Below are 14465 nucleotides of genomic sequence, written 5' to 3'. Positions count from 1 at the left end.
ACGTTACTCTTCTTCTCTCTGGATATGATCACAATATACAAATGTTTGAACGGTGACTCTAGCATTGGGAGGAAACTATTTAATCTAAGGTCCCTGTGCTGCGTGAGCCATCAGATCTTGCCCCCTGTCTTCCGATTGGCCGTAGAGGGGAGAGGGCTACAGATAAATAGATGCAACCTGTATCACCTGAGGCTAGTCACTTCAATTGGTATATGCAAGGAACTCTAACAATGTGAAATAGCTTTTTTCATACATATAGTGAACTAATAAGGTTTCCATTGTTTGCCTATTCTTCATTTAGATATTTATTCTGGGTTGTGTAGGACATAGAGCAGGGACATAGGTTTTCTCTAATTCCCCCCTCCCCCAAAGACAGAACTGTCCTTTTTTTTTTTTTTTTTTTTTTTTAATGGGGTTGGAGGTGTAATGTAATTTTTTTGTTGGCAAAGGGAAGTTTTTAATTTATTTTGTGGCATGTATGTTAAATATTTACATGTAGTCAATTTTCTTTGAGGACTGTTCACACCAGGAAGCGGTATAGGAAAGGCGTTTTCTGTGTGTGTTTCCCGCACTGTGTTCAAAAAGCACTGCCTTTGGAAACTGCTGCAGGTGCCAGTACATAAGTAACAGCACCAAAACGCACTGTATTTGTGGGCATCAGATGCTATGGTACCACATGCAATTTGGTGCTGCACTTTTTTCAAAAGTAGTGCATGCACTACCTTCCATGAGTTCTGGTGCAATTTGCAACCCATTTAAATGAAGGGACTGCCAAATCGCACTGCAGTGGAAAGCACAGGAATTGCACAGGAACACGGACTGCATTCCTGTGTGATCCAGCCCTTCATCAGCAAGCATTGATCATTTGGAGCCAATAGCACCACAAATAAAAAAAATAACAATTAGGAGAAGTCTGAGAAAGCTGCAATGACAAATTTGCATGGTATGCACATATATAGAATGTATTACATGTGTTTCGGAAAGACTGCAACTGACCTTTTATTTTTCGTTCTAATGCAGACCTCATTTGTGACTCTAGATGAAGCCATTAAAATTACCAATAGGCGTGTAAATGCCATAGAACATGGTAAGTTAACCAACTCCATACTGCACACCTAATCTGATCTAATGCTCTATTCTGATCTGTACTAAAATATTTCCTTTCAATGGGTCACATAGGCATTCGGCTTTACAAATCTGACTGTCCAAAACTGTAATATAAGGACCTGTCTAAGCTATCCAATCAGTCTGTATTCTATCATGAAGACACTTTGCACTTCCTAATTGCTGATATATTTAAAGGAAATTGTGCACCTGCTACCTGTGTGCATGTCAGACTTTAACATGCGATTGTATGTGTGCCGGTGCTGCATGTGCATCAACTTCTATGGTCTACCTGCACACATATCGAGGTAGATGTACACTCATCTGCCAGCAGCTGTGTACTGAGGATCGCACTAATCTGCCATCTGATTGAGCTCTTAAAAGCATTCTTTCAGAAACATTCTATAATACCAGAGTTACCAAGAAGGCAGTACTGTAGGGTCTATGTAATTGTGCAGCTACTAACCCTAATAAAAGCACATTATCCTCGGTTGCTAAAAAAAAGGTCCTAGTTTTTGTATGGATTCAAGTTGGTCCTTTGGTTATTTCAGATCAACACACTATTTGCAGGATGAGCATTGTTTGTTTGTTTTACTTTTACCTTTAACTTTAATTTGAATGCTGTTGACATAATACTGTAACTTGTATAGATATGGGTTGAATAATCCCCCTTTGTTTTCTTTGTCTCCAGTCATTATTCCTAAAATTGAGCGAACTCTGTCATACATTATTACTGAGCTGGATGAACGTGAACGAGAGGAGTTCTACAGGTAGATGAAGGTTTTATCTGACCATGTAGTTTTGAAAAAATGACTATCATAAAATGCATTTTATTTTCATAAAAATCAGGGTGTCACTGGGGTAAAGAGAAAAGGATATTGGTCATTCTTGATAAACCACCATATGAAAAGTTTGTCAGACTGGGTATGCAATGTTCTCCTGTGTTAGATCAGAGCCGGGCAGTGTTGTGAATTCCAACTCATTTAGGTCTGTAGAATATACATGTGCTTGTATACGTTGAATTAAAATATTCTGTCAGTTGGCCTAGTAGGAAAACTTTAGTCTCTGGAATTATCTTGAGAATAAGTAAGGTACACTATAGATAGCCATGGCAGTTATACTAATATGCTTGTATATAGTGTTCATGTGACGACACCCCGTATATACAGACCCTTCCCCAAAAAACTTGCAAATCTGATAGTGTTAAAAAAAAAATATAGAATTCTGCAATTGGCATTAACTACTTTTTACTGAAACACTTGCCATGCTATGATTTTCTTACAGTTTTCTCCACGCTAGCTATACGTTAAACTACAGTACTCTTACGCTAATTTAATACTAGAGCCCCACTTGCCATTACTAGTAAAAGTATACTATCAAAGGGATGAGCATTATTTATTTATTTATTTAGTTATTTTTTTTAACTTTGGCATGTCGTGTATTCTTGTTTTAAAACATAGCATTTATGTTGAATATACTCTTAGTCATTTAAGATGGTGAGTCTACTGTTTTAATGAATCGGCACCAAACTAACTCAATAAATCCAACTCTTATAGAAAAGTTATTCACTTCCACCCTTGAAAGTTAATCACAATATATATAAAGACTTTTCTTTATACAAAATCCAAAGAACATATAAATGTCCATAAACATACAAAAATGTTCAAAAATTGTCCCCAATGTCTTAAACACCATACGCAAAAAATCTTTTCTTCTTTCAAAGTAGATATCTTTCTTAGTTCATGAAGTTTCCAATGACCATAAACCTCAAAAAAACTCTAAATAGTGTCATACCCTTTATAAAATAAATTAATATGTGCATCATGCAAAACACATAATTTTTTTTTTTTCCCTCTCACTAATAATGTGTTTTGCATGATGCGCATGATGCACATATTAATTTATTTTATAAAGGGTATGACACTATTTAGAGTTTGTTTTTTTGAGGTTTATGGTCATTGGAAACTTCATGAACTAAGAAAGATATCTACTTTTGAAAGAAGAAAAGATTTTTTGCGTATGGTGTTTAAGACATTGGGGACAATTTTTGCACATTTTTGTATGTTTATTGGACATTTATATGTTCTTTGGATTTTGTATAAAGAAAAGTCTTTATATATATATATTGTGAGTCTACTGTTTTGGCTTTGTGGACAAAAAAAAATTACCACCACTGTATGTGAAAGTTTTTCACCATGATAGCAACACACACATCTTTTAAAATAGGTGGTTCTAATAATTAGTCACTAGAACCCTGCCCTTCTTCATTACTTGACATACACTTACTACGGATGAACCGAAATTTCGGTGACCGAAACGTTTCGACCAAAAACACCCCTTTTGGCCATTGACCGAAATGAAAAAAAGCATGGATACAGGTGCCAAAAAAACCCCGCCCCTCGCCACCGGCTGTTGCTCAGTAGTTCTCAGCCTTACCTGAGAAACCATCGAACGATCTCGGCACTGGGCATTTTTCTTTAAAGCACTAGATCAATGCTTTTTTTTTTTGTTTGTTTGTTTGATCCAATGCTTTACATTGCAGAGGAGAGATGTGGGATCTTATTGACCCCATATCTCTCCATAAAAGAGGACCTATCACTAATTATTTCTATCACAAGGGATGCATGCATTTCTTGTGATAAGAGTAAAAGTGATTACAAAATTTTAAAAAGGACAGTGCAAAAACAAAACAAAGCATTAAATAAATTAAAAATAAAAAAAAGTTTAAAGTGCCCCCCGTGGTGAACGCATACGTAGGCCATGCCCACATATGTAAATGGTGTTCAAACCATACACGTGAAGTTTTTGTTTTGTTTTTTTTTAATCAAAGTGTATTTTTTTCCAAAAAATATATATTCATTTTTAAAAACTGCGTATTTCGGATTTCGGCCAAGTGCATTTTAAATTTTTGGTTTCGGCTCCAGAATTTTCATTTCGGTGCACCACTAACACTCACCCCTCTAAAGTATGTTATGAGTGTCTACCAAAAACAGCAAAGCAACAGTTTCTGTTAGGTAAACTGTTATTTCTCTCACAAATTGATGAGAAGAAGCCCTCCATGTTGTTCTGGTATAAACTTATACAGGATTCTCTTCCCATGTGACAGTGCTACTCTTCATTGCTCTCCAAAAGCTTTGGGAACAGTAAAATGAACTTGTTTTGCTTTAACCACGTCATGTCCGGACACTTTCACCCCCTTCCTGTCCAGGCCAATTTTCAGCTTTCAGCGCTATCACATTGTGAATGACAATTACTCAGGCATATGACACTGTATCCAAATGAAATTTTTATCTTTTTTTCACACAAATAGAGCTTTCCTTTGGTGGTATTTAATCACCACTGGGGTTTTTATTTTTTGCTAGAAAAATAAAAAAAGACTGAAAATTTAAAAAAAAAAGTTTTTCTTAGTTTTTGTTACTACATTTTGCAAAGAAATATACATTCTTCATAAATTTAGGCCAAAATCCATTGTGCTACCTTTTTTGATAGAAATAATCAAAAACAGTGCGTATTATTTAGTCTGTGTGAAAGTTATAGAGTCCACAGACCACGGTATATGTATGTGTATATGTATATATATATATATATATATATATATATATATATATATATATATATATAATATATGTGTGTGTGTGTATATATATATATATATATATATATATATATATATATATATATATATATATATGAAAATTTATCATTCCTGATGTACTAACTACCTATATAATTTCTTGGGACCCTAAAATGCCAGGACAGTACAAATACCCCCCAAATGACCCATTTTTAGAAAGTAGACAGTCTGAGGTATTTAATGAGAGGCATGGGGAGTTTTTTGATGTTGTCATTTCTTGCCAGTTTTTCTGGGAAATGAAAGTAAATATTTTTTTTTCCCACAAAGTTGTCATTTTAACAAGTTCTTTCTCTCACGTGGCATAGGCATACTTGCAATTACACCCCAAAACACATTCTGCTACTCTTCCTGAATATGGCGATACCACATGTGTGAAACTTTTTCACATCCTAGCCACATAGAAGGGCCCCACATCCAATAAGCAACCTTTGGCGTTCTAGGGGCAAAAATTACACATCTAATTTCTTGACTTTCTATCACAGTTTTGGAGGTCCTGGAGCACCAGGACAATTGAATTATCCACAAAATTAACCCATTTTGGAAAGCAAACACTCCAATGTATGTTTTAAGAGGCATGGGGAGTCTCCTGAAGACTTCAAATTTTTGCCACAAGTTTTTGGAAAATGTGAAAAGAAAATGAAAATGTAATTTTTTTTTTACGCAAAGTTGTCAATCCTATGAGATATTACAAAGCATAGGCATATTTAAAATTACACCTCAACACATTCTTTAACTCCCGCTGAATATGGCGATACCAAACGTGTGAGACTTTTTCACAGTCTGGCCACATAGAGGGGCCCCACATCCAATAATCACCTGTTAGTGTTCTAAGAGCAAAAATTACACATCAAATTTCTTGACTACCTATCACAATTTGGAAGGTCCTGGAGCAGCAGAGTCTTATGAAGACTTCAATTTTTACACAAATTTTTAGAAAATGTAGATTTTTTTTCTAAACGCAATGTTGCCAATAATAATATTTCTAACACACTGCATAGGCATTCTTAGAATAACACATCAAAACACATTCTGCTACTTTTCCTGAGTATGGGGATACCACATGTGTAAGACCTTTTCAGTGTTTGGACTGATTACCGGACATTGCACCTGTGTATCACAAAAATCAGCAAACATTAAAACATTATATATCAATAAAGCATAGTGTAGCTTCACGTACAGCCTGTTCCTAAAAGCTTAACCTACTGGTACGTGGCTGCCCACATAGCTCCATGTTCACTCACCAAGAAGTTGGAAAAAAAGATAAACCAAAGAGTACATCTGGTTTCAGTGCAGCTGGCCACAGAGGATTGGTGGCACCAGTGTCTCGCAGGAAGGTAGCCAGTGGGATGTACAAATGGGTCAGTACTGGTGTCATGCATAGACGTAGTGAGCAAACAGGCAAAGCTGTGGTCCAGGAAGAAGACAGGAACATGGTCCATAAAAAGGCCACAGTCAATGCGGACAGCAAGCAGAGATGTGGTCAAAGGATTGGTCCAGGCAGAAACATTAAGCTTAGGACCTTGGTTAGGTAAGACTGGACAAAGGGGTAGAGGCTTCATCCCACCCAAATGTTTTCGAAGCATCTGGTCTCCAGACCCTGATCCGGGAATTACAAAACCCAAAGGAAACTGTTTCGGTAGGGGGGACGATATCGGGGAAATGTCTTTCATGCAATCGGCTCACTGCATCAGAGCGAATTTGTTCAGGTACAGGGCTTTTTTGATAGATGAGGGATGTGATAATCTCTTCCTAATATTGTAAGAAGGTGATAGGTCTTTGTGTGGATTTCTGGTAAACGATGTAGGAATTGTACAGGGCCAAATGGAAAAGGTAGAAGGATACTTTTTTATACCAGTGGATTGATTTTCTGTTGGGTATGTAGGGCTGTAACATTTGATCATTTAAAGCCACTCCCCCCATGAACAGGTTGTATTCGTGTATGCATTGGGGTTTTTGGATGGAACCGCAACTTCCTTGAATTTACAATGAGCTGCTGTTATGGATAGATGAAAGGACATACACATCCCGTTTGTCTCGCCACTTAAGGGCCAGGATCTCTTCATTTCTCAAGCTAGCTGACTCTCCCCTGTTTAGCCTGGTGGCAACCAATTGTTGTGGGAAGCCCTTCCGATTGGGTTGAACTGTGCCACAGGCTACAGTGTTCTTGAGATAAAGGTGGCAGAAAAGGGGCAGGCTTGTATAGAAATTGTCCACATCCAAGTTGGTACCCCTGATTGGGACCTGGTATACCCCCTCTTCAGACAACTTTTCCACTACTCATATAGGCTGGGCATTCAGGGGGCTCTAGCTGATGTCCTTTCCTTCGTAGATACGGAACTTGTGCACATACCCATGTGGCCCTTTCGCAGAGTTTCTTCAGTTTCACCCCGTATCTGGCCCGTTCGCTTGGAATGTACTGTTTTATATCAGCCTCCCAGTGAAATGGATTAGTGATTCATCGACAGATGTTTTTTTCAGGACAATATATTTCAAAACATTTTTGGTTGAAATAATTTATCAGTGGCCGAATTTTATAAAGTTTGGCATACGCGGGGTGATTTCTTGGGGGGGCACAGGGAATTATTGTTGAAATGTAGAAAGTGCATAATTGTTTTATAGCGGGTCCTGGACATAGTGACGGAAAAGAGCAGCATGTGTTGAATGGGATTTGTCGACCAATAAGAATGCAGTTTTTTTTTTTTTAGTCCCATATTAAATGTAAGGCCAAGAAACATTTTAAACTCTTGAACTGTGAGGCATTTCCACTCAAATGGACGAGCATAACAGGAGTTGGGATTTTGGGTGATAAATTGCTGGGCAAAAATATTGCATTGGTACACAATTGAATTAAAAAAAATCTGCTGTGAAAAATAAATGGAAAAAATCAATGGCTGTAAAATTTTTGGTTTCTGCTTAAATGTCTGGTTGGGCTATGAATGGGGAATTATATGTGCTCCTGATCCTGGAGGTAGCGACACAGGGTTTAAAAGAGCATCTGTGACAGCAGTATGGTCCCTAATTCTTGGTGACTGACTTGACACCCGAGTACTAGAACTTGCACTTACAGTGCTGGTACTAGCCATGTCAGAGGAAGGATTTTGAGCTGCTGGTGGTTGCTTGCTGCTCCTTGGAGTGCCTCATTCCTTTTGTTGGAACACGTTCTTCTGAATCAGAAAGTGAACCGCTGCTGTGTACTGGTTCATATATATTCCTTTAGACTGTAAGCTCCACGAGCCGGGCCCTCACATTCCTTCTGTACTGAAATGTATTGTAATTGTACTGTCTCCCTTATATTGTAAAGCGCTGCGCAAACTGTTGGCGCTTTATAAATCCTGTATAATAATACACAGAATCTGACAGTGCGAGTTCTCCGTTACTCTCATCTGTCATACTCAGAATTTGAAATGCCCCCTTGCTTGTGTATAATCTTTTGGACATATTTTTGGCACTGTGATCAGGACCTACTGGAATGGTGGTGATCAGGACCCACTGGTATGGCAGTGATCAGGATGATGGTGTTGCAGTGAGGGACAGATATCTGGCTGCGGTTGGTTCACATTAGTCACTGTTGGGCAAAGATCAGAGATACCGTGAGCTGGCTGGCAATGTTTTGTGAGTGTGTGTGTGTGTAAACTGTGCAAAGACTGAAAATTACTCAGCTGTACTGGATCTCTCTCCTCACAGACGATGGCGGTGAACAGGATCCACTGGTGTGGCGGTGATCAGGGTCACTGTATTAACAGGGACACTGGTTGGGCTACTGTATGGTGATCAAGGACACTGGACCACTGTATGGCGATCAGCGACACTGGCTTGGCCACGGTTCGGCGATCAGGAACACTGGCTGGGCCGCTGTGCGTCGATCAGGGACACTGGCTGGGCCGCTGTGTGGTGATCAGGGACACTGGCTGGGCCGCTGTGCGTCGATCAGGGAAACTGGCTGGGCCGCTGTGTGGTGATCAGGGACACTGGCTGGGCCGCTGTGTGGCGATTGGGGACACTGGGCCGCTGTGTGGCAATCAGGGACACTGGGCCGCTGTGTGGCAATCGGGGACACTGGGCTGCTGTGTGGCGATCGGGGACACTGGGTGGGCCACTGTGCGGCCATCGGGGACATTGGCTGGGTGGCGATCAGGGACACTGGCTGGGCCGCTTTGAGGCGATCGGGCACACTGGCTGGCCGGCCATCAGGGACACTGGCTGGGCTGCTTTGAGGCGATCAAGGACACTGGCTGGGCCGCTTTGAGGCGATCGGGCACACTGGCTGGCCGGCGATCAGGGACACTGGCTGGGCCGCTTTGAGGCGATCAGGGACACTGGCTGGGCCGCTGTGAGGCGATCGGGCACACTGGCTGGGCGGCGATCAGGGACACTGGCTGGGCCGCTGTGAGGCGATCAGGGACACTGGCTGGGCCGCTGTGAGGCGATCAGGGACACTGGCTGGGCCGCTGTGAGGCGATCAGGGACACTGGCTGGGCCGCTTTGAGGCGATCAGGGACACTGGCTGGGCCGCTGTGCGGCGATCAGGGACACTGGCTGGGCCGCTGTGCGGCGATCAGGGACACTGGCTGGGCCACTGTGTGGCGATCAGGGACACTGCGGTGATCAGGGATACTGTGTGGTGACCAGGGACACTGCTGGGCCACTACGGTGATCAGGGACACTGCTCGCCACTGCGGCAATCAGGGACACTGCTGGGCCACTTGTGTGGCGATCAGGAACACTACTGGGCCACTATGTGGCGATTAGGGACACTGCTGGGCCACTGTGTGGTGATCAGGTGTCACTGAGGTGGAGGGCAGTTTGTTTTCTTCTCACATTGGCTATCGGCTCCTTCTCCTCTCACAGACAGAACTCCATGTGAGGAGGAGCCGGAAGCCGCACCATGCAGCTTCTGTTGACATTTAGACTGTGTCCTTATTGGACACAGCTGATCACATGGTATAGGACCGATTTCATTGGTCCTGTACCATGTCACATGATCCGCCATGTCCGTGGGACTGGGCCATTCTAACACATGAATATGCTTTGATCTAAACCATTCCATTCTAGCTCTGGCTGTATGTTTAGGGTTGTTGTCCTGCTGGAAGGTGAACCTCTTTAGCAGATTCTAACAGGTTTTCTTCTAAGATTGCCCTGTATTTGGCTCCATCCATCTTCCCATCAACTCTGACCCTGCTGAAGAAAAGCATCCCCACAACATGATGCTGCCACCACCATGTTTCACAGTGGGGTTGGTGTGTTCTGGGTGATGTGCAGTGTTTATTTTCCGCCAAACATAGCATTTTGCTTTTAGGCCAAAAAGTTAAATTTTGGTCTCACCTGACCAGAGCACCTTCTTCCACGTTTACTGTGTCCTCAACATGGCTTCTTGCAAACTGCAAACAGGACTTCTTATGGCTTTCTTCTTGCCACTCTTCCATAAAGGCCAGATTTGTGGAGTGCACGGCTAATAGTTGTCCTGTGGACAGATTCTCCCACCTAAGCTGTGGATCTCTGCAGCTCCTCCACAGTTACCATGGGCCTCTTGGCTGCTTCTCTGATTAATGCTCTCCTTGCCCGGCCTGTCAGTTTAGGTAGATGGCCATGTCTTGGTAGATTTGCAGTTGTTCTTGCTTCATGTTTAAAGCAGGGTTAGGTTATAAAAAAAATATCCCAAGCTTTGAATTTATCCACTTTATCCCTGACCTGTCCGGTGTGTTCCTTGGTCTTCATGATGCTGTTTGTTCACTAATGTTCTCTAACAAACCTCTGAGGGCTTCACAGAACAGCTGTATTTATACTGAGATTAAATTACACACAGGTGGACTCTATTTACTAATTAGGTGACTTCTGAAGGTAAGTGGTTCCACTAGATTTTAGTTAGGGGTATCAGAGTAAAGGGGACTGACTACAAATGCTTTTCAGATATTTCTTTGTAAATAATTTTGAAAACCATTTGTCATTTTCCTTCCACTTTGTGCCAGTTTGTGTTGGTCTCTCACATAAAATCCCAATAAAATACATTTACGTATTTGATTGTAACATGACAAAATGTGGAAGATTTCAAGAGGTGTGAATACTTTTTCAAGGTACTGTATGGCCAGCGTAAAGCTGGATTAGAGAATGTTTGTTTGCATAATAATATGCTCATTCATGTTTAACCACCCCACTACAGGCCATTGTAGTAAAATGGCTGCTAGAGGGAGCAGTTATTCTGACAGGCCGTTTAAATACAACCTTTTTGTTTACATTAGTGCATGTGCAGAATACTGCTGCTTTTGTCATTGGACAGCAGAGAGCATAGGCAAAAGGTACAGAGCTGGTCAGTGTGGCTTTGTGCCTTGTGAATGCTGTGATGAATGAGCATCAGTAATGTTTACATTAGAGAGCCTTGCGCTCCTTCAACTCACAACACGTGAAGGAGAACTGCAGCAGAGGAAGGCTACTATTCAAATTGGGGAGGGGGTGTTTAACGGGCAACCGCCCTGTAATATTATGGGATTGGTTTAGAGGGGGTTTTAAAGTGCCTGGGGCAACTCTGTCATCAAAGAGGGAGTAGGGGTGAGGGGATAAAAAAAAAGCCACTGACCACCAATGATTGTGGTTCTGAGTACTGTTTACATTTCTAATTTCTAACCCTGATCCAGCACCTTCATTTCACTAAACAGGAAGGAGGAGGACTTAACGAATGAATCCATTCATTAAAGATGAGTTTGGGCCCCCCTAGAAAAAAAAAAAAAAATTAAATGTCAGCAGTTACAAATACTGTAGCTGCTGTCTTAATAATGGGGTGCTTACCTGTCCAGGGATCCGGTGGTATCCTCAGCTGAGACGAATCTTCAGTCGGCTGTCAGGTGCTGGTGCCGCCATCTTGACTAAGGGTAAAACTGGCAGTGACGCCTTGTGGCGTCAGAGCCACTTTCCTACTGCGCATGCATGAAGCATGTACTGTACTGGATCTCTCTCCTCACAGACGATGGCGGTGAACAGGATCCACTGGTGTGGCGGTGATCAGGGTCACTGTATTAACAGGGACACTGGTTGGGCTACTGTATGGTGATCAAGGACACTGGACCACTGTATGGCGATCAGCGACACTGGCTTGGCCACGGTTCGGCGATCAGGAACACTGGCTGGGCCGCTGTGCGTCGATCAGGGAAACTGGTTGGGCCGCTGTGTGGTGATCAGGGACACTGGCTGGGCCGCTGTGTGGCGATTGGGGACACTGGGCCGCTGTGTGGCAATCGGGGACACTGGGCCGCTGTGTGGCAATCGGGGACACTGGGCTGCTGTGTGGCGATCGGGGACACAAGTGCGATAAGGTGCTAAATGTACCTTAACCTTTTGCCTACAGAGCACTTATACCCCCTTCCTGCCCAGGCCAATTTTCAGCTTTCAGTGCTCTCACACTTTGAGTGACAATTCCGTGGTTATGCAACACTGTACCCATATGAAATTTTTATCATTTTTTGAGACAGAGCTTTCTTTTGGTGGTATTTAATCACCTCTGGGTTTTTTATTTTTTGCTAAACAAACCAAAAACAACTGAATTTTGAAAAAAAAAAATTTTCTCTTCGTTTCTGTTATAAAAATTTTCTCCTTCACTGATATGCGTTAATGAGGCTGCAGTGATGGGCACTGATAGGCGGCACTGATAGGCAGTACTCATATATGGCACTGATAGGCAGCACTGATAAGTGGCACTGATAGGTGGCCCTGATTGGCAGCACTGACTGGCATTGATAGGTGGCACTGAAAGGCAGCTCAGATGGGCACTGATATGTGTCATTGATGTGCACTGGTAGGCACTGATATGTGGCATTGATGTGCACTGGTAGGCACTGATATGTGGCATTGATGTGGCACTGGCAGTTGGCATTGATGGACACTGACAGGTGACACTGATCATCAGGGAACACTGATCATCCGTGCCCTGATGATCAGTGTACATTTCTCCTCTGAGTAATGCTGATCACCGGTTCTCCTGTCCTCACGAGCTGTCAGCGTGAGTAGAGAAATGCCGATAACCGGCATTTCCTTATTTACATGCGATCAGCTGGGATTGGACACAGCTGATCACATGACAGAGCCGACGTCTTTGGCTCTTTCTGTTGAGCGGTGATCCGCTGGTCCCAGGGACACAGCGCACCACCACTCACGCGGTTACGAGAGAACCGCCTTGCGCCCGTCATAAGGAATTCTATGGCCGGCGGGAGGCGGTTAAAGAGAAATGTTGATATTGAGGTGGTTATTTCCAAAAATCTGTGGCAATAAACATCTTTGGGTGTCTACTTTCCAAAAAAGTATATCCTTTTTTTTTGGTGGTGATGTTTGTGTCCTAATGTCCTGACATTTTTATTTCAAATGGAAAGAAAGAGAAACATTTTTAATACCTAATTGTTAGACCTTTTTCCTTTTATTATTTATTTATTTTTTACTTTAAATAAAAATATTTAAAAAAATTGGCTACAGGGTCAAACTAAAACTGGCCAGGAAAGTAAGGGCTGATATTGAGTTGGTTGGTTGGTATTCAGGGGATAAAAAAATAACCTTTTTAAAAGTGAATATGCATGGAAGTGCACATCTGACCAAATTAATTTTTTTTTTTTTTTGGTGGGGGGGGGGGGGAGGTTTGTGTCAGTTTAAAAAATTTCACCTGTCTAATAATGTAATGCTTTCTCTAGGTTAAAAAAGATTCAAGAGAAGAAAAAAATTATCAAAGAGAAGGCAGAGAAGGAGCGTGCAAAGTGGAATAAATCAGGAGGTCCTGAACCAGTCAATCTTCTTGCCGAAGACCGTGATGAAGACTTGCTGTTTGACTAAATAGTCATTTGTGCATAATCGTACAAAACAGTTGTGTTGTCTCTGCCCTGTGCCATGACCCCCGGGGTGTATGCAGCACTTGGCAAATATATAATTCCCATAGTGTCCCCATCTGCACCACCTTGTACAGAGCTGTGTCCTGACATACAGAAAATTCTGGCACCTACCCTGAAAATGCCTGTTTGAATGGTTTAAGTTATTTGTGTATTGTGACTGTTTAAAATTTTAAAATAAAACAACAACAACAAATGCAGCAGTGTACTTCAATTGATTGATGACATGTGTAAACTCTTAATCATATGGTACACAGTATTCATTAACCTGGTGGTGGCAGCATATAACGCAGGGTTAATGGAGAACAAAAGCAGCAGTATTCTGCACATCCTCTAATGTCAAACAAGAAAAGCTGCAGAGCCCTATAACCCCCTTGCACTCCCAGATAGCCCTTTTTTCTTTTTTTTTTTGCTAGGGTTCTTAGCTGATGAATATCTTTTTTTTCTACTGGGAAGCTTGCAGCTTGCTTCTACTTTATGGAGATTTTGGCTTTCAAAGAGTTTTTTTATCAAAATGTTTGGCTACAACATAGTCACTGTGGCTTCCTAATGCAGCTTCCAGATTTACTGACTCCACTGCTGAGCTTTGGAGGCCCTTACCCAGACCCTTTTTGGATGAAGATGGGGGCTGGCCTGTAATGTTGCTGGGTGCACAGGATCCTGCTGTAGACACTGCCTTTGCCACATAGTGAAATGCAGGATGTTTTACAGGATCGTGGCCTGCCTAGCGCAGAGCCCTGCCTCTGAAGTCCTCTGGGGGTATGCTCATCAAGGAGGTAGAAGCTACAATGAGGTTTGTCCCTAAAGCTCCTGTTCCTAGAAGATGATTTCCTGCTGCAGGGAGTCTGAGCTAACAGCCCTATCCTGGG

The 14465-nt window shown here is 42.1% G+C and overlaps 1 protein-coding gene across 1 annotated transcript in view; it reads left to right on the top strand.

Moving 5' to 3' along the window:
* Nucleotides 1-13792, top strand: part of ATP6V1D (ATPase H+ transporting V1 subunit D) — a 69518-nt gene extending 55726 nt beyond the window's left edge. The window contains exons 7-9 of the mRNA XM_089681489.1: nt 1021-1087; nt 1796-1874; nt 13405-13792. Of these exons, the coding sequence (XP_089537615.1) occupies nt 1021-1087; nt 1796-1874; nt 13405-13543 (285 nt within the window). The 3' untranslated portion in view covers nt 13544-13792. The remainder of the gene's footprint in view (nt 1-1020; nt 1088-1795; nt 1875-13404) is intronic.
* The last annotated feature ends 673 nt before the right edge of the window (nt 13793-14465 follow it).

The sequence above is a fragment of the Staurois parvus genome, unplaced genomic scaffold (genome assembly GCF_062004578.1).
Source record: "Staurois parvus isolate SC_StPar_1 unplaced genomic scaffold, SC_StPar_1.0 ptg000267l, whole genome shotgun sequence".
In the NCBI taxonomy this organism is placed as follows: domain Eukaryota; kingdom Metazoa; phylum Chordata; class Amphibia; order Anura; family Ranidae; genus Staurois; species Staurois parvus.
Note: the sequence above shows the minus strand (reverse complement) of the source record. Positions and strands in the feature narration are given on the sequence as shown.